This window comes from Geotrypetes seraphini, chromosome 4, assembly GCF_902459505.1.
Source record: "Geotrypetes seraphini chromosome 4, aGeoSer1.1, whole genome shotgun sequence".
NCBI lineage: Eukaryota > Metazoa > Chordata > Amphibia > Gymnophiona > Dermophiidae > Geotrypetes > Geotrypetes seraphini.
The window spans coordinates 200,712,008-200,733,782 of NC_047087.1; the positions used below are offsets into that span (position 1 = coordinate 200,712,008).

Sequence of the window (21,775 nt, forward strand, 5' to 3'; positions counted from 1 at the left end):
GCATTTCCCCTCATTTGCATGCACGGATTTGAAGCGGATCGCAGAAGAGGTTTGTGAATCGAGCCGGAGGGAAATCTGGTCGCTAAGGGGTCGCAAACTGTTCGGTATATGATCGGTTTGCTTTGTGAATCTAGCCCCAAGGCCTTTATTATTTTCTTAATTTTCTTGCTTCTATGAATGAAAAGTTAAATATTTGCTTTCTCGCTCTTTCTCTTTCTCACATTCCCTTTCATGCTTGCTCTCGTCCGCTGACTGCTTTAGATAGGACTAACACCACAACAAAGAACAATTTTAAATCATAATAGAGGAAACTCAGGCTGCAGTTTAATGCACAACGCTAATGGTGTGGTACTGGGACTAGGTCTATCTCTTATGTATCTACAGGAGCACAGGTGTTCTCTTTCTGGTACTTATAATTCTTCTGTTTCTCCATCCATTGGCACATTGAGTTCAACGTTGAGGTGATTCATCTCACCTGACCCCAGCCAGGGGACTGGGGTCCTGTTAAAGGTGGGCCTGTTGGAGATGCCCTGATCATAGACGATCACAGACACAGGTTCTAAGTGGACACGGTCAATCTCGGGCATTTGGAAGGTCATTAATTTTGATGCCTTCTCATATCCTCCATAAGGCATGGCAGACCTGGGAAGAAAGGATGGAAATCAACAATTATAAAAAGCATGCTTCATATTATCCATTTTAGTAATGTCACGTGTAATTCTAGAGTTGTACTCTAATTAATGGCAGCATCTCTGCATTTCAGCTATCCAAGGAATGCTTGTTTCTTCAGTATTTTGCTGCTGACAGTCTGTTTTTTTCAGTCTTAATTTCAATTTTTGTTTGCATATAACCATTTTTAATCTGTAATCTCTTATTCTGTTATTAGGGGCTCCTTTTACAAAGCCGCGCTATGGCCTTAACGTTCGGAATAGTGAGCGCTAAATTGCCACACGCGCTAACCGCTACCACCTCCTTTTGAGCAGACGGTAGATTTCCAGCTAGCGTGCGCTAATCCAGTGTGTGCGATAAAACTGCTAGCGCGGCTTTGTAATAGGAGCCCTAGGTAAAAATCCGTCTATGCTCTATAAGTGTGATCAATGTTCAGTATTTCAGCTTATTTCTGTATATAGATCTGTAGCAGTCCAGCAGTTCTATTTAACCGGTAGGGAGTGTTTTGGTGTTCTAGAGCGTTATTGTGATTTCCTAGCTAGTGTTTTGTGACTCCTGAGACTTTTACTATTATAGTACAGTGAGGGTCTGAGTTTCCTTTTCTAGGGTTTTGTTACTTCACAAAGTAGCAGTGGAGGGAGTTTGTGCTGCTGTTACAGAGGTGGCATGAAAACTTGCATATAAATTTTTTCAAATATGATGGTTTGTAAAGCTAAAACGCTTCATTCCACAGCATATGGACATCTCAAAACGGTTGGAATGGACGTTCATTTGCTTGAGGCATAATAGGGATGTTCACTGCAGTATAGCAAGGGGCATGTTTTAGACTTATTTTGGGTGGGACTAAAGAGGGCCAGAAATCTGGACATTCAACAGCAGGTACCTAAGGGGAAGAAATGTCCATATCTAAAAAAGAAGGATGTCTTTGTTTAGACCTGTTTCAGGAACATCCAGGTTACAGAAAAGTACTCTGATTGAGCAACTGTCCATTGGCGGGATTAAGGCATGATACCATATTAATCCCCCCCCCCCATGATTGCTATCCCCCTCCCTCTCCCCTGAAAGTGAAACTGGAGGGGGATAGCAGACTATATGCCAATTTCTGGTATTATGGGCATTCTTAACAAAGCAAGAAGGTCTGAGGAATAGCCTAGTGCTTAGTGCAATGGCCTATAAACCAAAAGACCCAGGCTTAGATCCCACTTCAACTTTTTTTTTTTAAATCGTGGCCCTCCAGAAATAGAAAAATACCTACTGTAACTAAATATATAAGACACCTGCATGTCTGAAGGCTATTGAAGTGGTGTAGTAGTTTTTCTGTTCTTGGAGGACTCACAATTACAAAAACAAAGAGTTAAAGTAGGATTTGAAACTAGCTCCCATGGTTTACAGATCACTGGGCTGACCCTCTACTCTGCATAGATGCCTGTGCAGCCATTTTCTAAAAATGTTGCTATATAGATGTCCATGTTCCTTGTTTTCCTCCATTCAGTTTGTAAAATGGATGTTCATGCTGAATGTTTCTAGCACATTGATATCCATCTCACATATTTTTGAACAGGCTGTATCATGTGACATAGACGTCGGAACAGGAGATCCACAGGGGCCGTGGCCTCTCCAAAAATTGGCCTTAGCTCCAGGGCCGGTATTAAAACACTATCTCCCGCCATAGCCTGCAGGAGCAGCGAGTTGTAAGCTTCCCTCACTCCCTTCGATTCCCTCGCTGCCTGCAAGCGACTTCACCCATGCTCCAACGCTCTAATACTGTGCTTGCTGGCTTCCCTTCTCCTCCTTCCCCCCTCATAATGTAACTTCCGTTTCGGAGGAGAAGAGTTGAGAAGCTGGCAAGCATAGCGTTAGAGCATCGGAGCATGGGTGAAGTCGCTTGCAGGGAGCGAGGGAAGCTTACAACTCACTGCTCCTGCTTGCTTTGGGCCTTCCTCGCTGCCGGGTCCTGCCTTTGCAGAAACAGAAAGTAGGTGGAACCCGACAGCGAGTTGTGAATGCCACGCTGCCGATCGCTGAGACAGGGAAGGGGAAGAGAAATTCCCAGTTGGGGAGAGAGAAGGAAGGAGGGAGAAGGAAGACCAGGGAAGGGAGAGGAGTGTAAAGAGAGATGCCAAGCCCATGGGAGGGAGGGAAAGGAAAGGAGGGGCATGGAGGGGAGGAGGGAAGGAGACAAATGCCAGACCAGGGGAAAGGAGGGAAGGAGAGAAAGGAAGGAGAGGAGATGCCAGATAATGGAGGGGATGAAAGAAGAGGAGAGAGATGCCAAGGCATTGGGAAGAGAAGGGAAACTAAGGAGACAAATGCTAGACCAGAGGGAATGGAAGGAGAGGAGGTGCCAGAGTATGGAGGGTGAGGGGAAGATAGGAGAGGAGAGAAATGCCAGAGCAAAGAGGAGGGGGTGGAGACAGAAAAATGGAGAGGGGATGAAACTGAAATGAATCATGTACAAAGGAAAGAAAGGACACAGGATATACAGTTTATTGAAGGGACATAGAAAGAGGGAAGATACCATATGGAAGAGAGAGAGGGTGGACACTGGATGGAAAGGGCAGAGAGGGTGGACAGTAGATGGAAGGGGTAGAGAGAGAGAGGGAAGAGGCTGGATGGGGCATAGAGAGAGGGCAGATGTTGCATGGAAGGGAGAGAGGACAAACACTGTATAGAAAGAAGAGAGTGAAGAGAAGATGATTAAAGCAGAAATGACAATTGGTAGAAAGAATTTTTTTGTTGCTTTATGTGGAATCAAGTAATATTGTAACTGTATTGATAAAAGTTTATAAATAGGAAATGGAAATAAGGCAATTTTGGGGGGGACTAAACCCTTTTCCTCAGGTCAGGACAGGATACCATAACAGCAGTATACTGTCCTGTCCTGAAGAAAGATTTGGCCTCTGAAAGCTAATTGAAAAATGGATTAGTCCAATAAAATGGTATTTTCTTATTTCTCATTATTTGTTTTATTTCTATTTGTTAATTTGTAAAGTGGTGATTGTTTTTTTGTTTTTTGTTTTATTAAGTTTCAAATTAAATACAAAGCACAAACTTTAAAAAGAATCAAAATAAAATACAACCAATTTCCATATTGGATATTGAAATATCTATCAAAGAAAATAAGTACACCATATAGTCCTCAATCTAACTGAAGGACAAAGATGCAAATCCTCCAGGGAAAGGAAAAACACAACAAGAAAAAAAAATACTATAAGCTGAAATTGAGCAACACCCTTCAACTTCTATTTCTAACAGGCTTGCTTCTTATGCAAATGAAATTCCCTTTCCTTCAAAAAAAAAAAAAACAACAGAGCTGAACTGGATCATAAAATATATATCTCCTTTAAAACTATGGACTCCAAAGAACCCTCTTTTATTCATAAGTTCCTTATTCCTCAGAGAATACTCATGTGGATTAAAAACTGGCTGGATCATAGGAAACAGAGAGTGGGGATAAATGGACAATACTCGGACTGGAAGAGCGTCACCAGTGGGGGCTCGGTGCTTGGACCTGTGCTCTTCAACATCTTTATAAATGATCTAGACATTGGTACGACGAGTGAGGTGATTAAATTTGCGGACAATACAAAGTTATTCAGAGTAGTGAAGACGCTTATGATTGCTAAATGATCCCAGGGTCCTTCCATGCCAAATTCTGCTTTATCTAAATTCAACACTGATATGATCCCTCTCTTTTCCCTCTTGTTTTTAACCTTAATTGTTCTCTTTTCTTTTAAAATTGTATTTCTCCCTACCATCCTGTTTCCATGTAAGTATTGTCCTGTAATTAATAAGTTTGTTAACAGTTCCCCATTTTAATTTTTTAACTGTTAAACACGTGGAAGGGCATAATCGAAAGGAATGTCTAAGTCAGTTTTCGTCTAAGTCACAAGTCGTCCAAAGTAAAAAATAGTGTAGAACACATTTTTGAAAAATACGTCCCCCCAAATTTTTTTTTTGAAAATCATCTAACTATACATCCAGCCACCTGATCATCCAGATCGCTAACTTATCCATTTTATACCACATTTTCGTCCAACTTGTCATCCAAGTTCAAACCGCCTAGAAACAGACCTTATGGACGTGGGAGGGGTCTGCAAAGTGATGGACAGGACACCCACCCAGGGCACCTAAACAGTGGGGTACCTTACAAGGCACTGCTGTGAACTTCACAAAAAGGGTGGCACGTAATCATATCACTGCTGCTCCCTTGTAGGTAATGGTGAGCCCCCCTAAACCACCTCAAGAATCTCCTAGACCTACCTATCTACCATCCCAATAGCCCTTATGGCTACAGGAGCCACTTATAGGGCAGTACAAAAGGGTTTGGGGGATTTTTGGGGAGTGCACATGTTTCACCATGATTGCAGTGATTAGTGGCTCATGGGCCTGGGTCCTCCTCTCCATGGGTCCTGAACCCACCCCCCAAGATGACTTAAGACGCCTCTGTACAGCTCGACTAGGCTTTCCTATGCCAGGCTGCCAGGTGCTGATGTTCTGGAGGCAGAATTTAAAAGCTGTGATTACAATTTTTAGGGGGGTGGTGAGTCAGTGATCACTGGGGTAGTGTGTGGGGGTCCGTACTATGTGTTTGCAGTGCATATCTGGTCACTTTAGGTGTTTTTTTGTGACTTAGACCATGTTTTAAATGGTCTAAGTCACAACGTCCAAGTTCCGTCTAGGCTGTGTTGTAAAACATTCGGTTATACATGCAGTACAACTAAGTCTAAGCCGACCCATGTCCCGCCCAAATCCCGCCCTCAACACTCCTCCTGAAACACCCCGTTTAGCTCTGGTCGTTCAGCGGCACTGGGAAAGCCTAATTCGTATGTAAACACGTCCAAAACCCGTTTCGATTATCGACACTTGGATGTGTTTCATTTATGATTGTCTAAGTGCCAACTTAGGCCGGTTATTGGATGTTTTTCTCTTTCAATTATGAGCCCCATAGAATATATGACTAATGTTTTATCAAATTTTAATAAACTTGAAACTTAAAAAAAATAAATGGACTATGGACTACGGTACAAATTACTGAAGAAAAATAAATTCAAGTACCCTGGGGCACTGTATGATGTATGGGCCCAAGATATCTATTTACCATTAACTCCTTCAACATGGGAAAGCATATGGCTCACCTCTTTTGAATCATTGCAAGCAGCAATGATTAAACAACTAGTCCTTTTCCTTTATCACAGAGCATATTGGACTCCATACAAACTCTCCAAAGTCTCTTCAACCACACCTAATTTATGTTGGACATGCTCTACTCAGATAGGTACACTGGACCATATGCTGTTCCATTGTAGTTTACTGCAACCTATTTGGTCAGATGTATGGGCTACTATATGTGATATCTTACTCATCACAGATCATATTACATATTCTATAATAACAACAGGTGGTTCTGCATTGGTATCAACACTTGATAAGGATAGTGTTAAACTTTTGAAATGTTTCTTGTTGATTTCTATGAAAATTATTCTATTCCACTGGAAAGACTTTTCATCCCTAAACTATAATGAATGGTGGAATACTGTTTATTTGCAAGATATGAAAAATTAATAGTGGATAACAACCAAACTACTTCTTCTTCCTTCTCTAAGATGTGGTCTAGGGTCCTGGCATATTCTGCCAATACTCGTACTTGAATTTCCTTAAATTTTGAGTAATTATAGTTTCTGGTTACAGCCCATATGTATTGATATATAACTCTGTGCATACTTAATGAATACATTGCAAATGCCTGCAAGATTGTGAAAATGTTTCATTTCACCATTCTTATGTTATTCTTCTGTATTCATTTTATTGAATATTCTAATAAATATTATTGAACAAAAATTTAAAAAAATAAATAACAGCTGGTCCAGGGGCTTTCTTGGCCCAGCATGTCCTCCCCCCTTCTATGTGTGCTAGTCCAATGTCACCTGCATCCAATGTCACCTGGTTGACAAATCCATTTTTGTTGCAGGAGACTGCTGGCTGTGGCAGCCTTCTGAAGCACTGCCTTGTGGCTCCCTTCCCCACTTTCCTTCTGCCATGGTCTGTCCCAAATTATGTAACTTCCTGTTTCTGCCTGGGTGGACCACAGCAGAGGGAAAGAAGGGAGGGAAACTGCAGACAGCAGCGGTCCCCTGCAACAAAAATGGATTTGTAAGTGAGACAGAAGGTGAGGGCAACATCAGACCAGTGTGGGGAAGACATAGGGGCCCCCAGAGCCTTGTCTGCCCCCCCCCCTAATGTCAGCCCTGATTGTGGGCTGGCTAAACCCAGACAGTCCTCCTTTTCATTGGAGCAGCATACTGACAGCATCCCCCCCCCCCTGAAATCTTTGGGTGCAAGGCATGTGTCTACTAGGCCTACCCTTTAATCTGGCCCTGCTCCCAGTCCAACTATCCATTTCCAATTCATACTTATCACCTCCAAATTCTCATCAGCCTCACCATTCCCTAATACTTCCCCCTCACTATTCCCTCCAAATTCCCACAGAGCCTCTCCTTTCCATAATTTCCTACTCTGTCTCCTAATACTCTCCTGCTCAATCACTAAATCTCAGTTCTTTCAAGCCATATAAATCTTTTGCTTTGTTCCCCTTCATCCCTTTTCTGAGTCCCAGCCAGCTTCTGCTCTCCTTCTCCCTAATATCTCCCTGCTACTCCCAGCATCTCCTTCCTGTCCTCTCCTCATGGTCTATCATCTCTCCTGCTTCTCACCATGGTCCAGTACTTCTCCCTTTGTCATCCATTCCTCCTTCCCTCCTTTGACAAGTCATTCATATCCTCCAGGGACAGGAAAATACCTACTGTTCATGAATGTAACTTGCATTAGACTACTGTTGAGAAAGATGTGATTTACATCCAAAATCAAAATTCATGACCAGGCATAATATAAAATACTACGTTACTCAGGACCTAAAGAACAATTCTCCCATACCATAATAGTACTAACTTGCAACAGTTGAACAGACACAGAAGAAAGTTCTACCTAGGAATAGGCAGCACCCTAAACATTGCAGTGGGCACTAGAACAACAATACACTTATTGGAAAACTAAACAAGCAAGATTAGTATAGATCAATTCTACACAGATTAAGTGCTAACAGAAAACCTGGTCTCCTACCACACACAGAATACACATACCCCCTCTTCTATTAAACTGCGCTAGCAGTTTGTAGCGCAGAGAGCCGTGCTGAATGGCCCACGCCGCTCCCGATGCTCATAGGAACTCTAAGAGCGTCAGAAGCAGCGCGGGCCATTCAGCGCGGCTCACCGCGCTAAAAACTGCTATCGCAGTTTCATAGAAGAGGGGTATGGATCCTTACACATTACAGAGTAAATAATCACAAACGACAAAAAGAAATATGTAAAGGAAAATTTAACTGAACCCCAAGAAGCCAGACTGCATATAGTAGAACACCAGAGAAAAAGAACTAGTGATACATGTTCCCCCTGTACTGTGCAAAATATAAAGATAGCAGACATAAATTTAAAAAATGGACACATTCCAATCACTACATTAAAAATTGACAAATAGAAATAAAAGAAAAAATAGAAACTAAGGAGTCCTTTTACAAAGGCGCGGTAGCGGTTTAACGTGCAGAATACCGCATGTTAAACCGCCTGCCACGCTAGTACCTAACGCCTCCATTGACGAGGCATTAGGATTTTAGGCTGCCGCGGGGGTTAGCGCGTGATGAAATGTCCGATGCGCTAACCCCCGTAGCGCACCTTGATAAAAGGAGCCCTAAGATAATATTTTTATTAGACTAACTTAATACATTTTTATAGCTTTCAAAGGCCAAAACCTCCTTCTTTGGGTGAGGACAGTATACTGCTGTTATGGCATCCAGTTGTTACCCGATTAAGGTTAAACTGGTCTCTGAAAGTTACTCAAAAAAATATTAAAATTAGTCCAATAAAAAGGTACCATTTTATTTTCTATTTTTATTTGTATTTATTAACCTTTAGTACAGTACTATGACTACCACACTATTTTATCCTATATTCAAAATATTGTTTTTGTTCTACCTTTGTTGTCTGGCCATTTACTTTTTCTAATTGTGTTGGCCCCAGTGTCTGGTTTCTGCTTTCTTCCATCTTCTCTTGGAAGGATTTCCTATCCATTTGCCATTTTTTCTCTCATCTTTTTCCTTTCAGCTTTCTTTAGTTTATTTTTCTGCCTCTCTGTCCAGATTTAATTTATTCTGTTTTTTAATTCTTTATTTATGATTTTAACAATTGACAATCTATAAAAGTCAAAAAAGGAATAATAACCTATATAACTAAAGAATATCAAGACAAAATATTTACGGTAATATAACAGGAAATAATGAAAAATAATACAGATTATAGTTAGTCCACTATATATATGGAGAAGGAGCTGAAATTAAGAAGAAGAAATAAATATTAAAGGAAAACTAAAGATGTGGCGATACAGATCCTAAACATTTCTTTCTTTTCGAGCTAGCACACTGGAGTAACTCAGGAAGCTTTTATAGGTTGTACTTTAGCGGAAATAAATTTAGATAATTGCTGTAGCTCATAAAATGCATATCTATTCCCATTAAATACCATAACACACTTGCAAGGATATCTCAAAACAAAGGTTGCTCCCAACTGAATGACCTTCGGCCTCAAACTCAAAAATTGTTTCCGTCTCTTTTGAGTAGGGCGAGACACATCTGGATACATTCTTATAATATTAGATAAAAAGGGAACATCCCTATATTTGAAAAACAGGTTAAGCATCCAATCCTTATCTGAATCTATAGCAAATTGTACCAGTAATGTAGCTGAGGTCTGGACCTCCATATCCGACTTCTCCAGGAAATTAGATAAGTCTAAACTATCAGCAGATAAATTCTGCTGGTTTGGGCTTTGAGCTTTAATTCGTCTAGGTAAATAATATAGATAGGTGGGTATGAGGTCTCCGGTACCTTAAGAACTTCATTCAAGTATCTTTTAAACATAACTAAAGCAGTTGTCGGAAATATTTTTGGGAAATTAATAATCCGGAGATTACATCTCCTAATGGAATTTTCCACCATTTCTTGTTTAAAGTGCAAGCTTGCACTGTCTTTAACCCATGTCAATGCCTGGGTCTTTATCCTGGTATCCGCATCATCTGCTTTATTTTCCAAACTTAATACTTTAGACTTAAGTTCTTTTTTTTTTTTTTAAATCTTTATTCATTTGTAAAACTACAATTGTGCATAATAAATCATTTACATATAATATTAAAATTAAAGCACAATAAACTTACCAAGATTATTAACAAAAAATTATTTCCCTCCTCCCTTCCATTAGTTAATCAATAAATAAAATTCTGCTAAGAACATAAAAATATATCCAATAAACAATTCTAAAAAAACCTAACCCCCTCCCCCCTCCCATGATGTGTATGATTTCACATTTACCAAGATCAATCTTTACAGTACTTAGTTAATGATTCCCAAACATCCATGAATTTTTTGTAACTACCCTTCTGAATAGCCATAAACCTCTCCATCTTAAAAACATAACACAGGGACTCCCACCAAAATGAATAATTTAATCTATCCCAATTTTTCCAATTTCTTAAAATAAGCTGTATGGCAACCCCTGTCATTACAAAAAGAAGTTTATTATTTTTCATAGATATTTGACTCTTTTTCCTTATAAATGTACCAAATAAAATTGTATCATACGATAACGCCACTGGATTCTCTAAAAGATTATTAACTTGATCCCAAATAGAATTCCAGAATTTCAGTAACAAGAGACAATAGTATAATAAATGATCTAACGTCCCAGCTGTGAGATGACAGTGCCAGCATCTATCAGACTTGGAACTATCTACTTTATGTAAACGAACTGGGGTCGAAAAAGCTCTATGTAATAAGAAAAACCATGATAGTCTCATAGATTCAAACACCATACATTTCATCCTCTAAGACCAAATTCATGGCCATTGAGACACAGTAATCTGATGCTTTATCTCAATGCTCCAAATGTCACAAAGACCAGTTTTTGGTTTCTTATTCAAAAATCCAGATATTAATTTGTACCACTGAGCGGCCTGGTGACCCAGGAAATCCGCCTAAATTTTCAGAGCACCACAGTACACCTTGAGGAAAGTTGCTCAATTTGATTTCCCAAGGAAATTTGTAAACTGGATATCGCCTCCCATAATGATTCCATATTAAAGACCTTGGGTCTAATCAAAGGGGCAATCTCAGTTCTGGGACCTGCAGTGGAAAGCAAAGTACCTTTTGCCGTTGTAAAAAAAAACTGAAGTTTCCTGAGCTTGTTCCAGACTCCCCGCCAGCTGCAATGCTGTTAAGAAAAACTCCTCTTGCTTCCATTCCTGGACAGAGATTCTGTCCTGTTGGGAAAGCAGAAGAACGTCCCGAGTTGGTCCAGCCGACAACAGCTCCTCTGACACCACAGTATGAATCGGCAGGCTCTGCTCGTCCGGGGAAAGAGTGGCTCCCTCAAAGGAGAACTTGCGCGCCTCAGCTTGCACACCATCTCCAGCCAAGGTTTGATCCTCTGGATTCTTCATTCGGGAGCTCCACTCAACAAAGAGATCCATCGGCCCGGTCTGAGAAACAGCTGATTTGTCCATGAACACCCGGACCTTTGATTTTCTCTATACCATTAGGCAGAAGATAGGAAATTATCCAAAAGATCCACGAGGGCATCTCCCTGCTGAGCTCATGCCGCCATCTTAGGTAAACTCCTCCTCCGATTTAATTTATTCTTACTATCAAGTCTTCAATGTAGCTCTTTTTATTGTACCTACTTAGAGCTTTGTATTTCTTTCCCTCATCCCAGCTCTCCTAATTCGCATTGTCTTTTTCCCTTATCTTTCACTGATTGTTTCTCTCTCTCCTTTCCATCTAAGATCTCTCCTCTTTCTCTTTCCCCTTCCATGCAGCATCTTCCTTTATTCTCTCTACCCTTTCCATTGAGAACTGCATAGATTCCTTGTAGAGAATTGCAGTATATTGTACACTGCATTGTACTGTATTGAGTATATCCTTTCTTTCTCTCTTCCTCCTTTCTCCTCATTCCATCCAGAATCTCCTGCTTTTTCTCTCCACTTTTTCTCCCTTGTCCATCCAGCATCTGTCCTCTTTCTCCACTTTCCACCCAGCATCTTCCCTCTTTATCTTCTCCTTCTTCCCCTTCCATCAAACATCTCCATTCTTTCTCTTTTTTCCCTTTTCTCTCTCCTTCTTTCTACCCCTTTCATCCACCATTTCCCTCTTTCCTACCCCTTTCCAGCCAGCATCTCCCTCCTCTCCTCTATCTTCCCATATCCATCCTCAGCATCTTCTTTTTCTACTTGCCCCTGATGCCCAGCTGTTGCCACTTCCTAGGACCAGCAGCAGTAGAACAACATAAAGCAGGCATGGAACCTACAACCTCTATATGTGTGACTGCTGGCTCTGCCCCAGAACATAAATCTGATATCAGAAGGGAGTGAGTGGGGGAACTGACAGTGGTGCCTATGGAATCTGAGGCCCCATGACTACTTTAGGTTGCTTTGCTGCTACTGCTGCTGGTCTACTGGAGCAGCATCAGTGGTGGGAGGGAAGTGGGTAAGGTCATGGTTGTATACCAGGTGTCTATGCTTATTGGTTGTGCTTCTACTTGAAGTACAAAAAGGGTGGCAAAACAATTTGGGGGGGAGAAAATTGCAACTCCAAAGTGATGCCTTTGGAGCTGCAACATGCTTGAAATAACTGAATTTAAAATATTCAGTGTCACCCATAATATAACAATTGTTACAGATTACTTAGAAATCCCTTGTCAGGTATAGGAACATAAGAATTGCCGCTGCTGGGTCAGACCAGTGGTCCATCGCACCCAGCAGTCTGCTCACGCGGCGGCCCCCAGACCTTGAATTCTGAATGCACAGTAGACAGAACATCTTGATAGACATCCAAAAAAATGGTTTCAATTATCAGCACACGGATGTCCCGATTAGGATGTTCAAATGCCAACTTAGTGTTTTTTGAGGCATTTTATTTTTTTGATTATGCCTCTGAGAGTCCATAGACACTAGTTAGCTTGAATGTTTAAGAAACTTGCAAGCCTGAAAGCTGTTGAAGTAGGGTGCATTCAGGTATAGTAGATATTTTTCTATTCCTGGAGAGCTCTCAATTAAAAATAAGAAAATCACAGACAGATGAAGGGGATTCAAACCTGGGTCACCTAGTTCTCAATCTAAGCCCTAATTCTTAGGATACCCTTCTGTTCTGCATACTACTTTTCTTTGGCTTTCTGCTCCTAACCCTAATCTTGAATCATAACTGTAAATCATCTTTTTTCTCTCTCTATTGTCAAGATTTATCTTTATCTGTTAGGCTGAAATTGATTTTATTTGTTTCCCCTACCATATATTGTTTCATTCCTCTCCATTCCCGACCATTTGTTATTATTGTAACCTACCCAATCTTATTCTTTCCTCATGTATTCAATTTTGTCTTTTTTTAATAATATCTTTATTGGAACTTTATACAGTCAGGACATAGGAACAGAACATCAGCGAAACATAGGGATCCTTTTATTAAGCCATGCTAGTGGGGTTAACGCATGTGATTTTTCATCATGTGCTAACCCCCACGCTGGCCTAAAAACTACCGCCTGCTCAAGAGGAGGCAGTAGTGGCTAGCGCAGCTAGGTTTCACGGTATAAAATGGGACCTGTGCTAGAGTAGCATGAGTTAGGGGGGAATTCATCAATGAGTGCTATTGTTAAGATGGGTTATTTTATCCCAAGTCATGCTATTATAGCACAAGGTCTCGTTGGATAAAATGTGACCCTGAGCTAAACTAAAACAACTTGAGGTAAAATAGCCCCACTTAACAGCAGCACACATTGATAAATTCCCCCCTTAATTGTAAAATACGGTAACCTATCTTAACAGTAGCCCTTACTGATAACTTTCCCACTAAATATAGCAGGACTATTTCCCTGTACAGGCAGTCCCCAAGTTACAGACATCCAACTTAAGTACGACTCGTACTTAAGAACATGGTTGTGGCTTCATTTGATTTCACTAAGCAGTATTTTCAGTGGCATAGACTCCTACACTTCTCCTGTAGCAGATTCAGGAATGAAGCATGGCCACATTAAGAACAGTGTGTGGTTATGCATGCTGTACCTTAGAAGGAACACTGGTAGGGACAGTTGGCCCTTTTGTCAGCTGGGAGCAGAGGTAAGCAGCAAGAATTTTAAAATCTACAAGTTATGAGTTACATACAAATCCAATTTAAGAACAGCTTTAAAAACGTAACTCGTTCTTAACCCGGGGACTGCCTGTATATGAAAATAATCCAACAAAGGGAGTAAGACCAGCTCCTTTCCGCAGTCTGATTGAAATCTTGATTAGTAGTGGCCAAAGACCATCTATCTTCCAGATAATCATTTGGGGGGAAATGATCAACGTGGGCTACTGTTAAAATGGGATATTGTACCACTAACTCTTGCTATTTTAGCACATAATCCAGGTTATTAGAAATTATGTCTCATGGCACAAGATAGGACAATAGTAAAGTAAGCTGTTTTAACAGTTATCCACTTTTTTTTTTTTAATCTTTATTCATTTTCAAAACTTATACAAAGCGCAAAGTATACAATCAGAAAAAAACATATAACAGAACTTATCTTCAAATACTAAACAAAATATTTTTCTCCCCCCCCCCCTTCCCTCCCACCCTCTCTGGATGTGCATAAAGACCATTAAGGAATTAAAGGTTCATTAATTAATCAGTCTTTTTTTTAACAAATGTCTCTAATGGACCCCATATTTTTTTTAAACTTTATATTATTTCCCATTTATTCTGCATATATTCTTTCATATCTATAATACAAACAGAGTGTTTACCACCCAAAAAAATAATTTAATCTATCCCAGTTCTTCCAGTTTCTGGTTATAACAGTTATCCACTTTAATAATTTCTCCCCTTAGGGCTACCACTAACTCATGTTATTTTAATACATTTGAGCTTTGAGATCAATGAATCATGCTAAGTTAGATGTACCTTCCTTACAATCTGTAAGATTAGAGCAATACTGGTCTTCCATTTTCTTCATTATGGGGCAAAAGCTGTGGAATACAATACATTACTACAAGGGGCCGCTGAAAAGTTCTCAGCCCCACCAAGAAGAGAATGATGTGGATCCATGAAACTTATAAGTTATTCCACACTTTTCTTGACACTTTTTGACAAATATTGCAGGGTTTGAAGGAATTTAAAAAAGGTTTGAAAATGTTTGTTTCAGCAGGTGTATGAGCAAGTACAGAGAGCACCTATGTGAATTACTTATAATATGGAGTCACTGTATTTGCATTGCATTGTGATGTTATATTGTATTATGAGTGTTCCTCTGTACCCCGTTTAGACGGTGTGATAAGCAGTTTATAAATGTTTCTAAATAAATAAATGTCCCATTTTATGCCATGAGACCTACCCCCTCATTTACTAAGGTGCGCTATCCTTTTTAGCACGCGATAAATATTAGCCCGCGCTAATAACACACTAAACGCTAACGCATGCATGTTATCCCATGGACACGTTAGCCGTTAGCACACACGTTGATTTAGTGTGCACTAAACGCGTACTAAAATGCTTAGCGCACCTTAGTAAAAGAGGGCCCTAGTTTCTAATAACCTAGGTAATAGTAAAATAACATATCTTAACGGTAGCGTATATTAATAACATCCCTTCCCCTCAGGTTGGTTATAGACTACTTTTATAATTATCTTCCCTAAAAATAAAAGATTCATAGTAGGATGGTGGGTAGCATGGTTTTTAAAAAAAATATATGTTGGCTCTTTTTGCAAAAAAAAAAAAAAAAAAATTAGAGTTTACTATCTCAGTATTATGCTCTCTAGAAGTTGGGCGACCAGACTGGAAATTGGTATCTGGAAGTGAATCTGTTAATCCTGAATGAGATAAACTTCCTGTTTTCCCTAGCACCTGAAGCAATATTCCTGTATAAATCTGAATGCCCTTTGGTAATGGATTTAAACTGCAACACCATGGGACCTTCTATTAAGAAATGGAAAAATTCGTATCTCTAGCAGTCTGTTACATTACTTCTTACCATGCAGTATTATTTCAAGCAAGGACAGCAATGCGTCATAAAGGAAAGAAATTCACAATGTACTAAAAAATAAATGAGTCAGTATTCAGTTGGCGGTTGTCAGCATTTCTTTAAATGCTGACCGCAGCCAGCTAAAATAGAACCAAATATTCACTGCTGGGCCCTATCTGGGCACTGACACTGGACATTTGGTAGCACCCAGAAGCTATGCAAGTATGTTCAGTGCCATACACCAAATATCACCTATGCCTAAATAATTCCTGGCTCTGCCTGCACTCTCCCTCAGACCACTCAGGCACTAAACTGGGATTACATTAGCCCAAGTAGCAGACACATGATTCATTAGCAACAAAGACCCGACATGGCCACGTTTCGCCCTCAGGCTGCGTCAGGACTAAAACCTGCAGGGGACGCACAACCCCTGCTGATCAGCACTTCCAAACCACAGAGCAAATCAACGTGTCTTCTTCAAACTGGCAGCACATCATGTGCGCAAGGGAGAATAGTAAAAAGGCCATGTTGGGTCTTTGTTGCTAATAAATCATATGTCTTCTACTTGGACTAATATGCTTCTTGGTTGTTTTGGTGCATATTACGGCAGATTTTTGCTTCTGTTTTGTGTGTACTAAACAGAGACTGCCATGAGAGTCAGAGGACATGCAGTGGAATGATCCAGGTAAGTGCCATTGAATATCACCTCCCTAGCCCTCAGCCCAATTCAACCAGGGAGGAGACTCTCCTGCTCAGTTAAATCATTTTGAATATTGGACACAATATAGTGGAGGAAGAGTCTATTTCCAAATCCCTCACTCTCGTCAGGGGTGTAGCCAGGTTTTCACATCAGAGGGAGCAGACTTGTAAAATAGGTGCTCCTTTCTGTTGTAACATTCTAAAATCCTTATAGGTGCGGTTTTCGTTCAACATCTGTTTGTAGGAGTGGCTGCTCCCCTTGCGGCCCCCCCCCTCCCTAACTACACCTCAGCGCAATATTGTCTTTCTTCCGTGTACTCACCTGTTGAAGGATTTGTAGTTCAATAGGTCACCTTTGGGATCAAAAGCCAGCAAATCTATATTGAGGTTAGCTGGCTGGTGGGTATTAATGCCCATTGCTTTTTCCCAGGGGGAGATGTAGGTCTTATAAACAGTGACTTGTTTCCCTCCTCCACCTGCTTTTTGATCATGCCCACCTAAAAGCAATAGCAAGGAAAAATATAAGCCAGAGAAAAGAGATGAACTAACAACCTGTGGGGTGTTTTTTTATTCCACGCAACTAGTATGATTTTATAACGGCTCAGGTACCGAGAGATAGATTCAGGAGTTAAATCGGAAAATATTTCTTCACTGAGAAGATGGTGGATGCATGGAAATTCTCCCTAGTAGCGGTGAAAACAGTAACAGATATCATAAAACATGAGGTAAACACAAAGGACCCTTGGGTACGAAGGGAAGAGCAATGACCAATTGGAATCCACAGTATTGTAACAAGAATTAAATCAGGCAGAGAGAAAGGTCTTTGATTTTTATCTACTGTCACATTATATGTCTCTGTAATGGAATATCTTTATTTAGGGGTCATTTTATTAAGGCGCGCTAAACGATTTAGCATGCGCTAAATGCTAAGGCATCCATTATATTCTATGGGCGCCGTAGCATTTAGCGCATGCTAATCTTTAGTGTGCCTTAATAAAAGGACCCCTTAGTGTTATTCTTCAAGCTGTTCAGCTAGTTTAAAGTAAACAATAGGCAAGATCCAGGGTTTTCAACTGGTATCAAATAATTTCTTTGAAACTGCCAATTATAAATGACTAAAAGGTTTTACCATATTTAATGTATGGAAAGCTATGATATTTTGCAAGTATGCATGATGGCTGCTACACCTGCTTTGGGCTGAAGTTGAGTATTTATACCCATTTCTGTTGGTCCAATGAGCACCAAATTAAACTCCTAAACAACTAGGCATATTTATGATACTTTTAGCGTATGGAGGCCCCACAAGCTGCACTCCAAGGGAATAGATCTTGATAGAAGTATTAATAACCCAAATGAGCAGTGGATGAGCAAAAATATATACTAAGATAAGCAAGGCTTAAGTCAAAATTTAATTCAGAAAATAAAAAAAGGTTTAAAGCATCTAAGCCCTCCTTTTACTAAACCACGATAGCGGTTATTAGCGCAGGGAGCTGCGCTGAATGCTCCACGCTGCTCATAGCGTTCCTCTGAGCATCGGGAGCAGCGCAGAACATTATTAGCTCCCTGCGCTAATAACCGCTATCGCGGTTTAGTAAAAGGAGGGGTAAATTTGCAATGCAAAATATGAATTCAACTTTAAATTTTGCCCCCTAAAAATATAAAGGAATTGAATTAGCATAATATTTTATCTCTGTTAATTTGTGAAGTTTTAAAATTTAAGGGCGGATTCATCAAGCAGGATTAGGGCTTTAAGTTGTGGTAAATGTCTCTTAGCATGGCTAATAAACAGCTCTAACTTTGCAGGGCCAAAAGTAGCACAGCAACATTTAAGTCATTACATTAGTAACTTTTATTCTGCTTTAATTTTGTCATTCTAGGCGGATTACAAAAGAGGTAATCTGGACATTTCCAGGTGAATTACAGGATCAGGAACAAATTTTAGGTCTGTGACTTACGGGGAAGTTACAGGAACAGTATTAGTTTGTCTTGAGAAGTTATGGCATTAGTTTGTCTTGACAAAGTTCCTGAATAACAGGGGCGGGGGAGAGGGGGGAGAGAATTCTCTTTGGAGGGTTTTGTAGTCTGCAGTTGTGATCAATAAATCAAAGAGGTGGTGGTCTACTTTTCCTGCCTGAGTAGCTAGTAGTCACTGTGCATTACTAAGGAATGAAAGGCAAAAACATGTTGTGCATCTCATTACTATGCAAATTGCCTAAAGCATCTTGCGTTGATATACTGCAAGTTGCATTAGGACCCCAAAACAATGGTAAAATAATCCCAGCTCTTTGCAGGGGTTATTTTATCATCTGGGAGCATCAAACTGTGCAAAGCCATGGCCCGATGCAGAGATGAAGTCTCCCCCTTAGCCCCAACACACCCATGTACAGCTTCAACCCTCACATGTAGTACCCCCAGCCCCCTGAACCCTCCCCCCCCCACACACACACACTGGTTACCTTCAATGTCAACGGGGGTGTAGCGTGGTCCAGTTGGGTCCAGGGAGGATGTCCAGGAGTGATCTTCCATCACTCCTGGCCACTCCAGTGCCTACAAAATGGCACCCCTAGTGGCTGTCTCTGCTAGAGGCACTCTTATGTTAGTGATGCCAGAGTGGCCAGGAATGATGGGGGTTGCTCTTGGCCACTCTCCCTGGACCCCATTGGACCCACCCTACACCCCCTCGATATTGAAGGTAATCACTAGAGGGGTTGAGGGGGTTTGGGCTGCTGGGTTGCGGTTGCACCTTGATGAATCCCCACTTATATTAGTAGGAAGTAATATAAGCCTTGGTGTATGTGCCAGCTAAAAATTGGTCCTTTAGTCTGAAAATTGGTCATGCACAAGCTCTGTTGGCAGTTTGTTCTTTAACCAAGTAACCACATGCTGTTTCCTAAGAGTGCAAGTTATTGCTTTCAGTTTGCTGTGTAGCTCGCTGAGCATAGAGTAATACTTGCCTGTTCCTCCTGTGCTCCCACTTCCCCCAGTCTGTGCTCCTCCACCACCTGGCCCACCAGCTTGACCTGCTCCACCTGCTGATCCCCCAACAGCACTTTCACTCCCATGCTTGAAACCAGGCGCTGAAGGATGCTGGTGTTGGCCATATCCATAAGATCCCATCATTCCAGAAGCAAACTGACCACGCCCATAAGGAAGCCCATAACCAACTCCTCCTCCAAGCTGTCCTCCAACAGATGGGATGAACTTCTGAAATCGATCCTGATGGAGAAGAAGGAAGACAGGGAAAAATTAATCAAGATAATTTCCCCCCCAAGTAAAATGATGTATTAGGAAAAAGCTGCACCTGCAGATAAGTCACTGGTGTCATGCACATTATTTCTGGTACATTTGCAAAGGCTTTTTTTGTTGAAATAGGACGGTGTGGCATGCATACTTTTAGAGACATAATCAAAACAGAAAAATGTACAAAAAAAAAGCCTCAATCAGCACTTGGACGTTTTGCTTGCCATAACATCCAAGTGCCGATTTTTGAAATGAGATATTTGGTTGGCTAGACAGAGGGACGTTTGCCTCACTGTGCACTTAGAGCTGAAAAAGGCGTGCTGGGAGATATGCAATGAGCGGGCTATGGGCAGAGTTTGGGCGGGCTTAGACTTGAATGTCTTGAAGCAATAATCAACATAACTCTGTCCTCCTCAAACTGCTATAATTATTTCTTATATTATAAGTCGTCTTGAACCTATTTAGTCATAGCACGACTCAAAAATACTGGATTAGATTAGATTTTACAAAACATCCTAGATGGAATTTAGACGTTTTTGGCTAGACCTGTTTTAATACCGTGTTTCCCTGAAAATAAGACCTACCCAGAAAATAAGCCCTAGCATGATTTTTGGGATAGGTCTTAATATAAGCCCTACCCTCACAATAAGCCCTAGTCTGGACAGAAGCGGCGGTGCCATTGCCTCGGTCTTCCAAGCCAGCCAGGGAGCAAGACCGTGTGCAGCCCTTCATTGTTCTTTGCCCAGATTGGTGCCCAGTGTTCATGGCAGCATCTAAATAACATCCCCCCAGCAGGGACAGCAAAAGGAGGTGGTGGTGGAAGGGCTGGAGGCTTGCGCTCATTGCCTTGGAGCTCCAGCCTGACGCACATGCTCTCTCCATTCCACAGAAGTTAAAGAAGAAACAAGATGGCTGGTGACAAGTGATGAGGAGGACTGCCAGCGTTCTTCTCCTTTAAGAGTCAGAGATGGCCGGTAGCCGTCGACTCTAGCTAGGCTCGGAGCGAGGCTGACCGATGGGCAGCTGACCCTCTGCCCCAGCAGGAGGAGAGTGCAGGATCGATCTGGACCCCCTCCCTCTTCCACAAATTCCCCCCCCCCCCAACCATAAGCTGCTGAGGAGGCTGTGCCAGGCCCTTTGCCAGCTCGGGGGCAATGCAAGGGACATCGGAGGCAAATTTTTCCTCATTCCCCATCACTTGAACCTTCAGAACATTAAAACAAAAATAATTTATATATTCGGAAATAATATATTGTATTTATGATCAAGCTGGTGGAATGGTCCTTTTTTTTAACCTTTGCCTTTATTTTGTTTTTCTGATGGGGAGGATAGTGTAAAGCTCCAGTGCACTGCTTAAACTGGAGGAAGAAATCTGGTTTGGTTGCTGGACCTACCCCGAAAATAAGACCTAGTGCGTTTTTTGGGCCCAAAATTTAAATAAGGCACTGTCTTATTTTGGGGAAAACACGGTAGCATCTAAGTACCAAAAAAGTATCCAAACTGATCAGATGGCCACTGGAGGGACGTCATCAGTGATGCAGCAGAAGGAAGGCCCTGGCAGGACAGGCCAGGAGCAGCCTGTTCAAAGCGCTGCCTCTGCTGGCCGGTCACTACCGTTGTTGCTGCTTAAGGAGACCCAGAGGTATGTCAGGACTCACTGAATCGGTGAGTCTGAATTTTTTTAGAAAGTGAATCAGTGAATCGATTAAGATCGATGAATTGGGCAGCACTAATTCTAGCTGTTTCCTGAAGCCTGTGGAAAAAGAACAGGACAGGTTTGAATTTCTGAGTGGGAGTAGACTTTTTGACAGAAGTGATTTAATCCCTAATAAGGGTGGTAAACTTGTCTTTATGGTTGATTCTCTAACCATTCAGTCCAGGATCCTTAAAGTTCTATAAAGTAGGAGAATTATATTTAATTACTGAATTGTTCAAGGAGTGATCTCTTCAAACATTTTGAAAAGATTAAAGTTTGTTTGGATACTACAAATTGAAGTGCTCTGTCTTCATTTGGAGTAAAAGAGAAGTCTGGTGCAAGCTTGTTGTGGAGTGCCAGCTAAAAGTTGGCCCCTGCTCTG

The 21,775-nt window shown here is 41.1% G+C and overlaps 1 protein-coding gene across 1 annotated transcript in view; it reads right to left on the reverse strand.

Annotated features, from left to right (window-relative positions):
* Positions 1-302: 302 nt before the first annotated feature.
* The window catches only part of MYOZ1 (myozenin 1), an 82,727-nt gene continuing 61,254 nt past the window's right edge, over positions 303-21,775 (reverse strand). Inside the window, exons 4-6 of the mRNA XM_033940047.1 lie at positions 19,412-19,673; positions 16,780-16,954; positions 303-642 (exon numbers count right to left, since the gene is read on the reverse strand). Coding sequence (XP_033795938.1) covers positions 411-642; positions 16,780-16,954; positions 19,412-19,673 — 669 coding nt within the window. The 3' untranslated portion in view covers positions 303-410. The remainder of the gene's footprint in view (positions 643-16,779; positions 16,955-19,411; positions 19,674-21,775) is intronic.